Source organism: Hakea prostrata, chromosome 4, assembly GCF_041222555.1.
Source record: "Hakea prostrata isolate BN-2017 chromosome 4, UWA_Hpros_2, whole genome shotgun sequence".
Lineage (NCBI taxonomy): Eukaryota > Viridiplantae > Streptophyta > Magnoliopsida > Proteales > Proteaceae > Hakea > Hakea prostrata.
The window spans coordinates 8,765,777-8,780,233 of NC_142603.1; the positions used below are offsets into that span (position 1 = coordinate 8,765,777).

At 37.4% G+C, this 14,457-nt stretch overlaps 1 protein-coding gene across 9 annotated transcripts in view; it reads right to left on the reverse strand.

Moving 5' to 3' along the window:
• LOC149017632 (UDP-Glycosyltransferase superfamily protein) overlaps nt 1-12,673 on the reverse strand; it is a 61,418-nt gene extending 48,745 nt beyond the window's left edge. For all 9 annotated transcript variants that reach the window (XR_016172831.1, XM_089151944.1, XM_089151945.1 and 6 more), the window contains exons 1-5: nt 12,445-12,673; nt 1,438-1,485; nt 1,324-1,357; nt 1,156-1,237; nt 915-1,043 (exon numbers count right to left, since the gene is read on the reverse strand). Coding sequence is in view for 8 of the 9 variants with exons in the window: in XM_089151944.1 (XP_089008070.1) it covers nt 915-1,043; nt 1,156-1,237; nt 1,324-1,357; nt 1,438-1,485; nt 12,445-12,551 (400 nt within the window). In the remaining variant the exon portion in view is untranslated. The remainder of the gene's footprint in view (nt 1-914; nt 1,044-1,155; nt 1,238-1,323; nt 1,358-1,437; nt 1,486-12,444) is intronic.
• Nucleotides 12,674-14,457: the final 1,784 nt, after the last annotated feature.

The following is a 14,457-nucleotide window of genomic DNA, read 5'->3' on the forward strand; positions in this document are numbered from 1 at the left end:
TCACCCCCACCCCCAAAAAAAAAAATCTAATTCAACGGATTAATAAGACTATTTAACTAACCATTAACAAAGCAGAAAAAATAATAATCCAATATAAAGATTAAAGTATCGGAACCATGTATTGTAGCAGTGGAATGAACCTAAGCGACATATTGCATTACATATCATATTGTATCATATCATGTCGGTGATATGAATGAATATGACCCAGATATGCATAGAATATTGTAAAGCCAACAATGAACAAATAGGCCATACAAAAGGCATATCATGCACACAAAAAAATGGAGAACAACGTATAATGAGACAACTCACAAAGTCAAAAGTGCATTGTTTTCAATATATGGTTTGTTATTTCCATATCTTTTTAGTTTCTGCCGCATTTCTCCGTCCTGAGACTGTGACTCTGGTTACTTAAAGGTGTCCTATTGTATCAACATAGCTTAACTCATCAGGTTGTATATCGTAAAAACTACTGTAGCAAGGATAATGACATGCACGTGATGACCAAGGGCAGAACACAGATATGAAGTCTCCGACAGATTAATTTCAGAAAAGACATGCATTTTGTTTCATGTAAAGTTAATTACTCTAAAATTACCTGACCATGAAAAGTTTCCATGTAAAAATATGTAAAGATTCATTCATAAATAATGGCAACTATGGTTGTCAATGCATTAAGACCTTGACAACCTATCACAGACCTTACACAAGTTATAAATGTTAAACTCAACGTAAATATCAAGAAAATATGGTGTGCAGGGCTATTAATATGGTAATCAACTCGGCACCACCTATCTGTCATCCATCTAAGGGCAACGGCAACGCTACCCTTGGCATGCCTTGGTGCCATGACAACTATAATGGCAGATAGGCTTCATTGGACATTTAGGTATAGAACGTGGCATTCTTACCTTTTGCAATAGTAGCCTGTGTTCCAAGCTCCAATTGTTCTATTCTGTCCATCAGCACTCGTTTCTCTTTCTGTGCTTTGTTCAGTTTTTCAAGTGCCGCAAGCCGTTGCTTGTTCAGGTAGATAATGTCTAACCATTCATCATGGAATGCATAAGGAACAGATAGCTAAACAGTTTTACTGCATGCAGCATCAAGCATGTAAAAATCAAATGTGAAACAAAGCTCAGTACAAAGGCTTACTCTGTTGAGCATCTCTAAAAAGTTTCCCAATGTCATTTTGTTTCGGATCTGGTTGTCCTCCAATGGATGAATTAAATGACTCCTATAGTATAGAAACCAAACCCACCCAGTAAAGCAATAATGGATAAAAGCAAAATAAGAGAACAAACATTATGGCAAGACAAATACTGGAAGTATCTCCTCGTTATGCTGTCCTTCCAACCTAGAGTACAAATCAACAAACCTGTCACTAAAGCAGTTGCACAGAGAAAAGGTGGAAAGCATAATAACACTATTACTTACTTCATCCTCAAAAGTCCAGCAATTGAACTGTTTGCATCCGCATCATTCCTGGAACAAAAGATCAAGTTATTCATGCCATTTCTATTTTTGATGAAACAGAAGCAGAAGCAGTAACATTTGGGGAAAGGATGGTATCCGTCCCAACATAGGTTGCTTGAGTTCCACGCTTGAAGTTCTGCCAAGGTGGTTTCCAGCTGCCACCAATTTTTGGGATTCATTGTTCACATCAAAGCAAGGAAGAAAATTCGTCCGAAATAGGAATTTTGACCTTGCAAAAGGCCGAAATTTTGATTTTCGGTCAAAACTAGACACTTTTTTCTGGAAATTGGAACTTCAATTTCGGGCCTCATATGGACTCAAAATGATTTGGATTCTTGCATACTACCTATTTCAAGCATAATAAACACAATGGAACTAATATTTTGCCAAAAAAAAACCATTGAAAATTTATCATTCAAGTATGCTAACAAATGACTGGTCCCGACAAGTGCAAACTGTATTGCATACATGCATAGAATCATCAACATACATGAATTGTTTGGTAACATATACAACAAGTTAACAAAACAAAATGACCGACTAAATCAAGTGATGGTGTCTCACATATATTAAGTTGAAGCCTATATACCATTTATACATAAAATAAAAATACATAATTTTAGAAAATAATTATTAAAATCAGAAAATGAAAAAATGGTAGCAAATAATAAAAAGATAAGTTTAACAAACACACAATCATAGATCATAATCCTAGGCTAAACATATATTAATTTCAAAGCAATATAAGATCATTTAAGGCATGAATAAAAAAAATTTAAAAAAGGGGAAGTTTGGAACTATTGGGTATGGCTCATGCTTCACATTCTATTGTTGCTGGAGTTTCCTTTGTAGTGATTGTGGCTTAGGAGGTGTTTGGAGGCAAAAAATGAGCAAAAGAGGTGTTTGAAGGCAAATGAATCGTGGAAATTAGGTGAAAATGGGATAGAAATCAACAAAAACTAAGGAAAAACAAGTTGGAATGTTGAAATTGTCGAAATTTCAGTCGAAACCTCCGAAATGGTCAATATTTCCGAAATTTCGATTGAAAATTGTCACTTTTCCGAAATAATTGGAATTTTGTTTCGTTTTTGAAAAATGCAGACATTTCGACCGAAATTGTTGAATTTTCTTCTATGCATCAAAGCATGGCTTCACTTTCAGCCAGCCTGACTTCTCCATGTCTCGAAATAACAACAAAAAACTCAGCTTTATCCCATTTAATGGGTTTGGCTACATAGATTTAAACAAAACAACAAGGAAAGGTGGCAAGGAACATGACAGATGATCATTAAAGTAAAAGAAAAAAAGTAAAAGAAAAACAAGCAGCCCACCAAGTGAGGAAAATGCCAACTAAATGAGGACTCTTATATGATCCTTGCCCTCTACTATTAGGAACAAGGCCAAAACTTGCACATCCTTTAATGTAGCACTGTATTTGAATGATCAAAATAGTAGCAAATCGGGATCTCTCACAGGAATGAAATTCAGATTTGATAGACTTAAGAATGAGACAGAATTCAGATGTGAAGCAAAGCTGAAAAAAATAGGGTGGTATTACAAGGAAAATAGCATAACAGTAGGGGCAGAATAGCTCTTCAAAGTAGGGGTAGGACTATGAATCAAATTGGAATTAGGCTGAGGTGAAGATCACTAAAGTAGACTTCTAATAGATGAAGAAAGTGATAGGGACAATATAAGGGAATTGACAAACAACAATGGCAAGAAAGTAATAGCCAGGTTTCACACTGCAAGGTGGATCAATTGGATCAAACACCAACATACCTTGATCAAACACTAGGGCTCTCCACAGAAAAGAAAAGCTAACGAAACAACTTTGATTTCAAATGATGAGTTTCCACCCTCTTACATTAGTCCCTTTATATAGTCCTTCTCTAAGACATAAGCATTAAATACACCATCCAACTACTAACTAACACCCACCTAATAATGACTCAACCACTACCTAACTCTTGACAAAGAAAAACTACTTTGACAATGAGTTCTTGTACTTTCAACGTATAGCCCCTTTATTGACTTTTCAAGAACTAGACTTGAGCTTAGGTCTAGCCCATGAAGATTAAAATATGTGGGCTGACTTTAACCCACCAAAGTAGTCCTGGCCCATATGTCTTCAGCCCTACATCAACTCTCCCCAACTTGAAAACATTCGTCTCCAACGAATAGATGAATGACATGAAACACTCTTACAAATTGGGGTCAAGTTTCTGAAATAATCAACATGAATCTAAGTATTATCATGTCGTGGACAATGTTTCCATTTGACAAGGATAGCATGGAATCTAGTGCCACGATGAGTGGTTTTGTAAAAGTCATTCAAAGCCTCCTTAATGACATCATCAATTGGTGGATTGAGTTGGGGCAGACTCAACAATTATTCGGTGTCTCCATCATCAAAGTGATGTTCGACATAAAGATGCAAGCCAGCCACGTTGAAGACGTTGCTTACGTTCATGTTAGCTAGCAACTTGAGTACCTAAGCGTTAGATCCAATAAATTTCAGTACCATGAATGGACCCATCTTCTTTGGATGGAGTTTGTTGTTGACCCAATGTTGGAACCTTTCTAGATTGACACGAACCATCACCATGTCTCCTGGTTGAAAGTTGAAACTCCACATATCATCGATGACGATCAACTACAGCCTTGTAGACATCATTCCTGAGAGTTATTTGTCAACAAACATCTGGATGTAACTCTATTAACTCATCAACCTCAATACTTATGCAATTATGCATGCTTGTGGTGGTAGTGGGACGAGCTCTACAGGCCGTCGGGGTAAAACTCCAAGTAGAATCTCAACTAGAGTATGACCTATCGTACGATTAACTAAGCTATTGTAAACAAACTCAGCTATGTCAAGTATGGACACTTCAGTAAATTTCCCAAGCTTCGATTCACCACCTCCATCTGTCCATCAGTTTGTGGATGGAATGTGGTTGATATTTGTAACTTTGTGTTAGTTTTCACCCACAATGTCTTCCAAAAGTAGCTCATGAACTTGACATCACGATCTGAGACAATGCTACTTAGTAGCCCATGTAGTCATACAACCTCCTTGAAGAACATCTTTGCAATGTGAGATGCATCAAAGGTGTTGCAATATGATATAAAGTGAATCATCTTTGAGAATCATTCAACTACAACCATGATGGAATCGTATCGCTCTTTTGTTGAGGGTAGCCCAAGTACAAAATCCATACTAATATCAATCCAAGGTGCATATGGAACTGGTAATGGTAAGTACAAACCTGTAATTTGCCTGGCTCCCTTGCTAGCTAACAGACTCGACATCTTTTGTATGATGGTCTTATCCCTGCCGAAATGACCTCCCAAACCTCCGCCATGCAACTCCCATATCATGTGATGTCATAGGGAAGATTTTGGAATGTATAACCCAGTTCCCAAAAACAAATACCCATCGAGAAGTGAGTATTTATAATGCTACCCACCTTGTTGTAACTCCTTATATGGAAAACTGAAAACGTCATCAGATGCATACTCATCACATTTGTTGAGAGTGTGTTATTAGTAAGTACTTTTTGTCTTAATACATTAGCCATTGTATTCTCCTTTCCAACCTTGTACCTTATTGCGAACACAAACTCCTACAGATAAGCAACCAATTTAGCGTGCATGTTGCAAATTGACTTATGAGAATAGAGATGCTTGACGGCCTCATGATTGATGTAGAGAATGAATTCTTTGCCAATGAGATAATGTCTCCAATGCCAGAACACTTCAATGACAGCATAAAGCTCCAAATCATATGTTGAGTAGTGTCATTTGGCATCATTGACCTTCTCACTATAGAAAGCGATATGGTGCCCTCCTTGCATCAACACACCTCCCAGACCAATATGTGAGGCATCAATTGCTACCTCAAATATATGGTCAAAATTTGGCAAGCAAGTATTGGAGCCTCTATGGCATCATTGAGCTTCTCACTATAGAAAGCGATAAGGTGCCCTCCTTGCATCAACACGCTTCCCAGACCAATATGTGAGGCATCAATTGCTACCTCAAATATACAATTAAAATCTAGCAAGCAAGTATTGGAGCCATTGTCATCTTTTGCTTGATAAGATGAAGGCGTTTGTTGTTGTTGTCCATTTAACTTGCCTTTGCCCTACTTTAAATATTCGATAATAAGTGCCATGACTGCACTAAAGTTCCGAATGAATCTCCTGTAAAACGATGCAAGTCCATACAAACTACGAACTTCAATGATTGTCTTTGGGGTAAGCTAATCAACTATGCACTTCATCTTCTCTAAATCAGCTTCAATCCCCTATGATGAGACAATAAAACCAAGGAACACAACCTTGGCCAGCATAAAGGAGCATTTCTTGAGATTTATCATTCTCAAGACTTGCCATAGGTGACCGATGTGATCATCTAGAGTCTTGCTATAAATCAATATATCATCGAAGTACACGACCAAAAATCAACCAATAAAAGGACGAAGTACTTGTGTCATAACCCTTATAAATATGCTAGGTGCATTCGTCAGACCAAAAGGCATGAACTTACATTCAAATAGTCCATCCTTGTTTTTGAAGGCAGCCGTCCATTTGTCTTCAGGCCAAATACGAATCTGATGGTAACCGCCTCTAAGGTCTAATTTAGAGAAGATCTTAGCCCCTGACAACAAGTCTAACATACCATCAACCCGTGGTATACGAAGCCTATACTTTACTATAACCTTGTTAATTGCTCTGCTATCTACACAGATACGCCATGAGCCATCCTGCTTTGGAGTGTGTAATGTTGGTACAGCACATAGACTTAAGCTCTCCTAAATGAATATTTTATGTAGCAACTTGTCCATATTTTATTTGAGTTCATTGTGCTCTGTAGGGCTAAGGCAATAAGCCAATAAGTTTTGTAACACCAAACCAGGTACCAAATCAATGGCATGTTTAGTTCTGTGCATAGGAGGTAGCTCATCAGCCAACTCATCAAGAACCACATAAGAAAAATCAGAAAGTAACTCCTTGATGGGTGGGAGAAATGTCACCTCAAGTTAAAGGATATCTTCTCTTGTAACAAGAGCCAATACTAAACTGGTATCATGGCTAGTGTGGATCAACTCCTTATGAGGAACAACCAATAGCTTCTTTTGTGGTATGGTCAGCACCTTCTGCGCTTCATTGGTGCCTTTTTTATTAGTTCTCAAGGACCTCCGTTGATGCATTTCTATTAGGACATTAACTAGATAAAGGACAGTGTGAAGTTCTTTAAACTTGAATACACACTAGTTTTTCTATCCCAAACCATAACATGATTATGATACATCCATGGTTGACCAAAAATATCGTCGATAAGATGCATAGGGATCACATCACACCATACCTCTTCCTCATATATGTGGAGATTCAATGGTACAAAACATCGTTGATTTGCTTCCAAAATATTCTCATTCAGCAAGGACACCGAATATGGTTTAAGGTGCTTCTCCACCTTCAAGTTTGCCTTCTTCACAAAGGTGTTTGAAGTAACATTGATGCAGCTCCCACTATCAACCATCACCAAAGCAGTGTTATCTCTAGATTTCATGTGGCTATAGAAGTTACAATTGCGCTGCCAATCCTCTCCTTTGATTTCAAACAGCAAGATGCGGCTTACTATGTGAAAGACATAAGCATCACCAATGTTCATATCATCCTCATCAAATGCAGACCTTCATCAAGTGGGTATGGAAATAGATAAAGATCTTCTTCCTCTACTGTATTTTCAACTTCAAAAATAGCACTGATCTTTTGACGGTGTGGACAATATTTAGCATAATGTCAAACCTCTTAACAATGAAAACATTATGCGTGGCTGTCAAAACCTTATCTTGTCAACTAGTCACAGGAGCCTTCCCCTTATCTTGTAAAGCAAGAATTGTTGGTTGAGTAAGGGTTGTTGTTGCAGGTATTGGTGCTGTATTTTTTGCCTAACCTACCCCGCTTGGCATCCAAACCTCCCCAACTTAGCATCCAAAACCTCTTGCTATTGGATGCCAATAACTCTTCAGCGTAGATAGTAGAGACTTCTCAAAGCAATCCCTAACATTCTCCACATCCACAATGCCAATGGCTTGATTACTTGTAAGCCATAAACCCAATCTGAAATGTGGCAAGATTTGGATCCCTTTCTCTCTAATTCCTGTACGAGAAGAGGAGTCAAATTGCTCCATATACTCTGCAACTGACAAGTTCCCTTAACTAAGAGAATTTAACTTGTCTCATAATCACAATCAAAAAGTGGATGATAAGTACTTCTCTCTCGGTTCTTCCTTTATCTCCTCCCACGTTGTAGGAGTCTACCACAATCCTCTAACTCATATTCATGAGTTCTCCACCATTCACATGCAACTCCAACTAGCTTCGTATGTGTTAGCTTCATTTTTCATACCTCTAATAGTTCATACCAATCAAAATAGTCATCGAATAGTGCCAACCAATCATAAAACACTTAAGGATTATGCTTGCCATAGTATTCTTTGAGTTCAAGCTTTACCTTTTGAGAGTCACCACCATGCCTATTGAATGTAGGTCGTTCTCCAGTGAAATAACTCCGTTGGTGCAAGGTTGGTTGCAGAACTAGAATCCTTTGGGGCCCTCTCCCTATATTCCTTCGAGTAGGAAAATTGGCTACAAAGTGAGTTGGCTAGGGTTCTTCACCAAGTGGATGGTGTGGGGCATGAGTAGAAGCAACAACTTTTGCCTCCGTTATTGAGACTTGAGAGCCTCTCTTCCACCTGCTTCTAGTTTGTGATGATCTGGTTGCAAAGTTGTTGAAACATCTCCACGGTTGCTACCATAGGATCAGGTTGACTAGATAGTCCAGAATTTTCACCCCCTATCATGGTCCTAAAACCAAATAATGTAATACTATATTTGAATGATCAAAACATTAATCAATCAAGATCTTTCATTACAATGAAATTTAGATTTGATAGTCTTAGTAATGAGACAAAATTCAGATGTGAAGCAAAGCTGAAAATTAAAGTAGTATTACCAAGGAAAATAACATAAGAATAAGGGCAGAATAGCTCTTCAAAGTAGGCACAGGACTATGAATCAGATTGGAATTAGACTGAAAAGTATATCACTAAAGTAGACTTATTAATAGATGAAGAAAGTGAGAAGAACAATATAAGGGAATCGACAAACAATAATGGCAAGAAAGTAACACCAGGGCTTCACACCGCAAGGGAGATCAATTGGATCAAACACCAACCTACATTGATCAAACACAAAGGTTCTTCATAAAGAATAAAAGCTAACAAAGCAGCTTTCATTTCAAATGATGAGTGAGTTCCACCCTCTTACATTAGTGCCTTTATAAAGCCATTCTCTAAGACATAAGCATTAAATACACCATCCAACTACTAACACACACCCACCTAATAATGACTCAACCACCACTCAACTCTTGACAAAGGAGAACTCTTTTGACAGTGAGTTCTTTTGTACAACCCATTTTATTGACTTTTCAAAAACTAAATTTCAGCTTAGGTCTAGCCAATGAAGATCAAAATATGTGGGTTGACTTTAACCCACCAAAGTAGTCCTGACAAGTGAAAGTCATGGGCTGATTTGGGTACCCTTGTGATCCATTGGGCTTCTTTTTTCTAGCATATGTCTTCAGCCCTACGTCATCCTTGCCAACAGCTTTTCCTATGGTTATTTTAGGCCTAGCTCTTTTAGCTCCTTCAATTGCGCTCATATTACTCCTTAAGGGGGCATCCCAAGCTTTGATTGGACATAATCAAATCATCTTGAATGACTCTCTAGAAGCTTGTCATTGATCAGGGGAAATTCTCATGTCAGCTCTAATACGATTATTCATTACTTTATCCTTCCCAGTCTATCGCACATCCTCATCTCTACTACACAAGCTTTCAATATGACACCCCTTGACCATCCAACATTCAGCTCCATACATCATAGCTGGTTGAACAGAGGCCCTACAAGACTTTCCTTTAAGCTTTAAAAGGAATACATCGGTCACATAACTGTTGAAGTCCTGCAATTGCTAGCATTTACAGTCCTACCAGAGACTGCAGGAGTAGTTTGGTCTCTGTTTTCCTGCTTTTAGTTAGGGCTGTTTTTATGTTATATGGTATGTTTCTTCCTTAAGTAAATCAGGGGTAGAACTGGCTTTTTATTGATTTAAAATATATATACATACCCTGCAATTAGGAGTAATTCAACCTAATGGCAGGCTTCATCGACAGCTTGCAACACCATCTTCCTTTCTTCTTCTTCAATTTCTTCTTATTCTCAATTCCTTGGCTGGCTACAGAGATCTGGCTTCCAGACGCACCTCTCCACTTCATCCATCCCACTTTAGTTCTATGAACCATGATGCTCAATGTCTCCTTCATTATGTATGATTTACTCCCGTGTATCTACATCAGTTACTTTGTGGTACCTCTCTTCCTCAATTCGCACCACGTTGATATCTATCATAGCATGACATAAATTACACATAATAGGCTCTGCCTTCGTTCCACAGGATGTCGTCTTGAATGCTGTTGGTCTGTTCACCCACAATAAGTGCAAGTAAGGGCTTAAAGCTGATACCTGATGTTGCTGATTCATAAATGGGAATCCTTTGCCCTGCATCCTAAATCTCGCGCCAGTTACCATGTCCTCGTACATATTGTTAGTTATATCCACATGCTTACTTGATGCCCATTTCTTCAATAGAACACCCCATATCAAATCTCTATGGACCCAGTGACATGCATTTTTCCAAGTCTAGAACACTATGTGCAGATTCTTCTTGCTATCCCTTTATCTTTCCATGAGCCTCCTCAATAATTAGATACCTTCTGTCATTGATCTAGTTGGCATAAAGACAAATTTGTTCACTGAGGTTTGGGACTTTCTTCTCAAACCGCCATCAATAAATTTCTCCCTAAGTTTCAAAATGTGTATCATAAGCTTATTCTTCTATAATAATTAAAGCACCTATAGATATCACTTTTACCTTACAAACCAGGACTACAACGATTTTCCTACATTCATCTAGAATCATCTTTGTGATCATGATTAATTATACAAGTAAGTTAACCAAATATACTGCAGAACTTCCAAGAGGTCCATATTTCTATTGGAATCTCATATGGTCCTGATTTATTGCCTGCTTTCATCTTCCTTAAGGTGACTCCATGTGTCAAAATGAGGCTTCAAAAATTGCTTGAAAACTCACTTCTATTCAAGAGAACGCTAACCATTGAAAAATCAAAGGCAAAAGACTACGGTTGGCTTCACACCACTAAATCTGAAAGTTGGCGTATCAAACACAACTCCCATCCATCCAACAGTCAAAACAACCAAAAATTATTATCATGTGGAAAGCATGGCCTATAGAGGCCAAAAGGCTCCAACCAATGTCAGAGGTGAGGCAATTTATGCTTGTCAACTTTTTATACTGCCATTTCCAAGCAGAAAAGCTCGGATTTTTCATCAACTTAGCGGCCAGCACTAAACTTAAGTTGAAGACTTTTCATACATGAATTCAAGTAAACCTCGACAGCATGGAATGGTAAAACAAAAATATGTAGCTAACTCTAATGACCAGCATAAAGGCTTTGTTGAGTTGAATTGAGTTGTTCGTGTATATAAAGTGACCGCCATAATTAGACAACGCCAAATGGATCTGTAAACCCTGAAAATATTTGAAGTCTTGGACTCAAAGCCAAACATGATGGAACTTGATGGTCAACCTTATTAGACAAAGAACAAGAAGAAGAAGATTTCAAAGCATACTCAAGAGGATAAGAACCAATCTCAATTGATATCCAATAATAAATGCAGAAAAGAAAAAGGAAAAAAGAAGAAGAAGAAAAGGTTATCAAAGATAGATACTATAAAGAGGAAACCCAAAGGTAAAACATGTTAGAAGAAGAAAACCATATAACTTCATCAACTTGAAGTTCTGTTTTCCCTGCTCCTATAATTCGTAATTATGGTACAGATCAATAAAGATGCTTCTCAGGTAGTGGAATTGCCACAAGATCTTATGGGGGGACCTTCAAAAGCTTGCTTTGTTTTCTCCTTTAGGATGGGAATAAAACTGAGGCCATTCAAAGCACTCTGCTTTGATTCTCAAAATAGTGATTGCCCCTGATTGTGAAAGCCCATCAATTCTACCTGTAAGAAAAAGCTACCTCCTGGAGCACCTCCACAATGCTACAATATCATATAAAGGGTACTTTCTTCTAAAGAGTTTGTTCAAGTTAGCCACGGCCTACATGGTGAAAAGCCTACCCTTTTTTGCCTCAAACCGTTGGATCTGATATCTATTCTGTAACAGTGCCCCCATTCTTCTCAACAATAAAATCTATTGGCGTTCACCCGGGGGTGGAGAAGGGAAGAAAGAAACCAACAACAACAAGACGAATTTCTTTCCAGCTTCACCCATGAGGGAATAAATCAGTCTTAGAGCCCAACCCCTATAGCAACGCCAAAAAACTCCTTCAGAACCAAAATTCTAACGCTCTTAGCACCACTATCTTTTCAGTACTAAAAGCTTGATTCACGAAAGTCATACGGCAATGGTAATCCAAGTACAAATATAAAAGCTGCAGCAAATTAGTCCTCGGTAAAGATTGCTTTGCCTCGAGTATGAATCTACTAAACAGAACTTCATTCCAATAGAAAGAATAAATCATATTTTTGCTTGGAATTTCAACACCTGAATGACGTTTTCATCGATTACAGCATAGTCGTGACTATAAATCAACAACACACTCCACAGTTACCCGAATTTGCCATCCGGACATTCTTCGGATCTCTCATATACGAACTAGCAGCCGCCAAAAATTCTTAACACTAAATGTTGCCTCAAAATAATTGATCCCGGATTTTGAGTTTAATATAATACGATTTAGTTAGTTACATTGCAGTAAGAAGCATCGGGGAGCTTAAATTGCTCATATAACTTTACCTCGAGCAACGGACTTCACAAATCCTCAGTGGTTGCCCGTTTGTGGACAAGTACCGAGGGAATCGACGATGGGGCGTTGGGAACCCAGCATTTACAAGAATCTCCATCAAATTAAAGCTCTCTGTGCTCAGAAATTTAGATTATCCGGTTCTGCTAAAAGTACAAAATGAGAGAAGGGCGCCAGAAGGTCTGTTCTTGATTCTAGACGTTGTACCGTGCGAGACGTCTATTAAACTTCCCCTGTATATTTTAAAATGACAATAGTAACCATTATTAAATCTTCCCCTGTATATTTTAAAATGACAATAATAACCATCAACAAAAAAATCCACGCTTGGCATGTTTTTTCATTCTCCTTCTAGTGTCTATGGCTACTGCCTCTCCCAATCATTAATATACATCATGAATAGTATTTTTAAACTCATAACATAGGGTTAATATTGAAAATAGACAAGTAAAACTAAAGGTGTCAATTTGCAGTTCAAACCATTAAAACCGAGCAACATCGGCCCGTTATAGTCCAAACTTAGGCTCTTTTGGACAATTCTCATTCTCTATATAAGGTTTTTCATTATTTAAGTTGTGGCATCTATACTTAATCTTTATCCGAGTTGTGGTGGGATTTTTTTTTCTTTTTTTTTTCCCCCATTTTTTTTAAATTTTTTTCCCAAAAAAGTCTTAAAATTTGGTTAAGATGAGGGTAAAAAAGCAATACACATGTTTTACACCAACCATACTTTCCCCCTTTAATTTTGACACCAAACCACGTATTTTTTTTCATTGTTATAACTCATTTTATACCTTTTTCATTATTGCCAACTGTTCTTGTCTTTTTTTTATTGCTGGTGAGATGTCCAAAGGGCCTATCTAGGTTGGGTGTGTGGGGGGGGGGGGGGCGCCCCCCCCCCCCCCCCCCCCCCCCCTTTTTAACTTTTTTTTTTGTTTTCCTTCAAACATTTTTGAATCGTCATATTACCACCATGTAGTTGGTATCGACAATCAAATAAATTGAATATGAATTCAAATATCAAATAATCATTCTACAACTTGTATGGGGCAATTAAGAGGATTAGGTATGAATGTCCAACTGAGTGTATTCAATTTGTCTAAATGGAGTAAATACTTGTCCAATACCGAAGTATTTATTTTGCATGTGAAATTAAATTCCAACCCTAAAAAGATACGGATTTCATAGAAAATGAGATAAATGTATGTATTCTCACATAATGATAACCCAATTTAAAGACAATCCATCATAGTACAAAATGGAATTTAAATATGGTTGTTTGTTTGAAGACGTGATCTTGGATGACCATCTTGGTGGAGCCTCAAGAATGAAATTTGTAATATTTATGTTATTACTTACTATCTGGTTCTTTATTTCTATAAGATGGGCGAGTTATTTACAATGTGAAATTACTTTTAAATTTTTAATATAAATTGATCAATTGCAATTTTACTTTTCATGTAATTTAGGCTTTTATTATAGAATGCTCAATAATTTCATTTTGTTATATTTATTGCATGCAATAAACTATTAGCCCAAACCGTTAATCAACCAAATTATAAATTGTTAGTCAAAATCATTAGTCATATCAAACCCAAACTATACCAAATTTATCCAAAACCGTTATTTTGTTAACAATGATGTGTTTGGGTTGTGTATTTTTTTCAACCCGAGGCTACCCAAATTGCACCGTTAACACCCTTAAATAAAACTAATTGAGATTGACAGTGTTACTAATATAGGTCTATAAATAAATTGAATAATTCAATGAGTGGTATTAATAATAGGGATAACTCAGGTGGTGGCACTGGAAATTTTACGATAACTAATCACTATTGATTTGCGGAAAAAATATAATATTGCCTTTTGAGATTTGGCACACGTCAAAAATCCAACTATATGGGTTGAAAAAAATCATGCCCAGGTGGACAGAAAACCTAGACTCATTTAACACAACCTTCGAGTCCGGATCATCTCACCCAACGACGATTGACCATAAATTACAA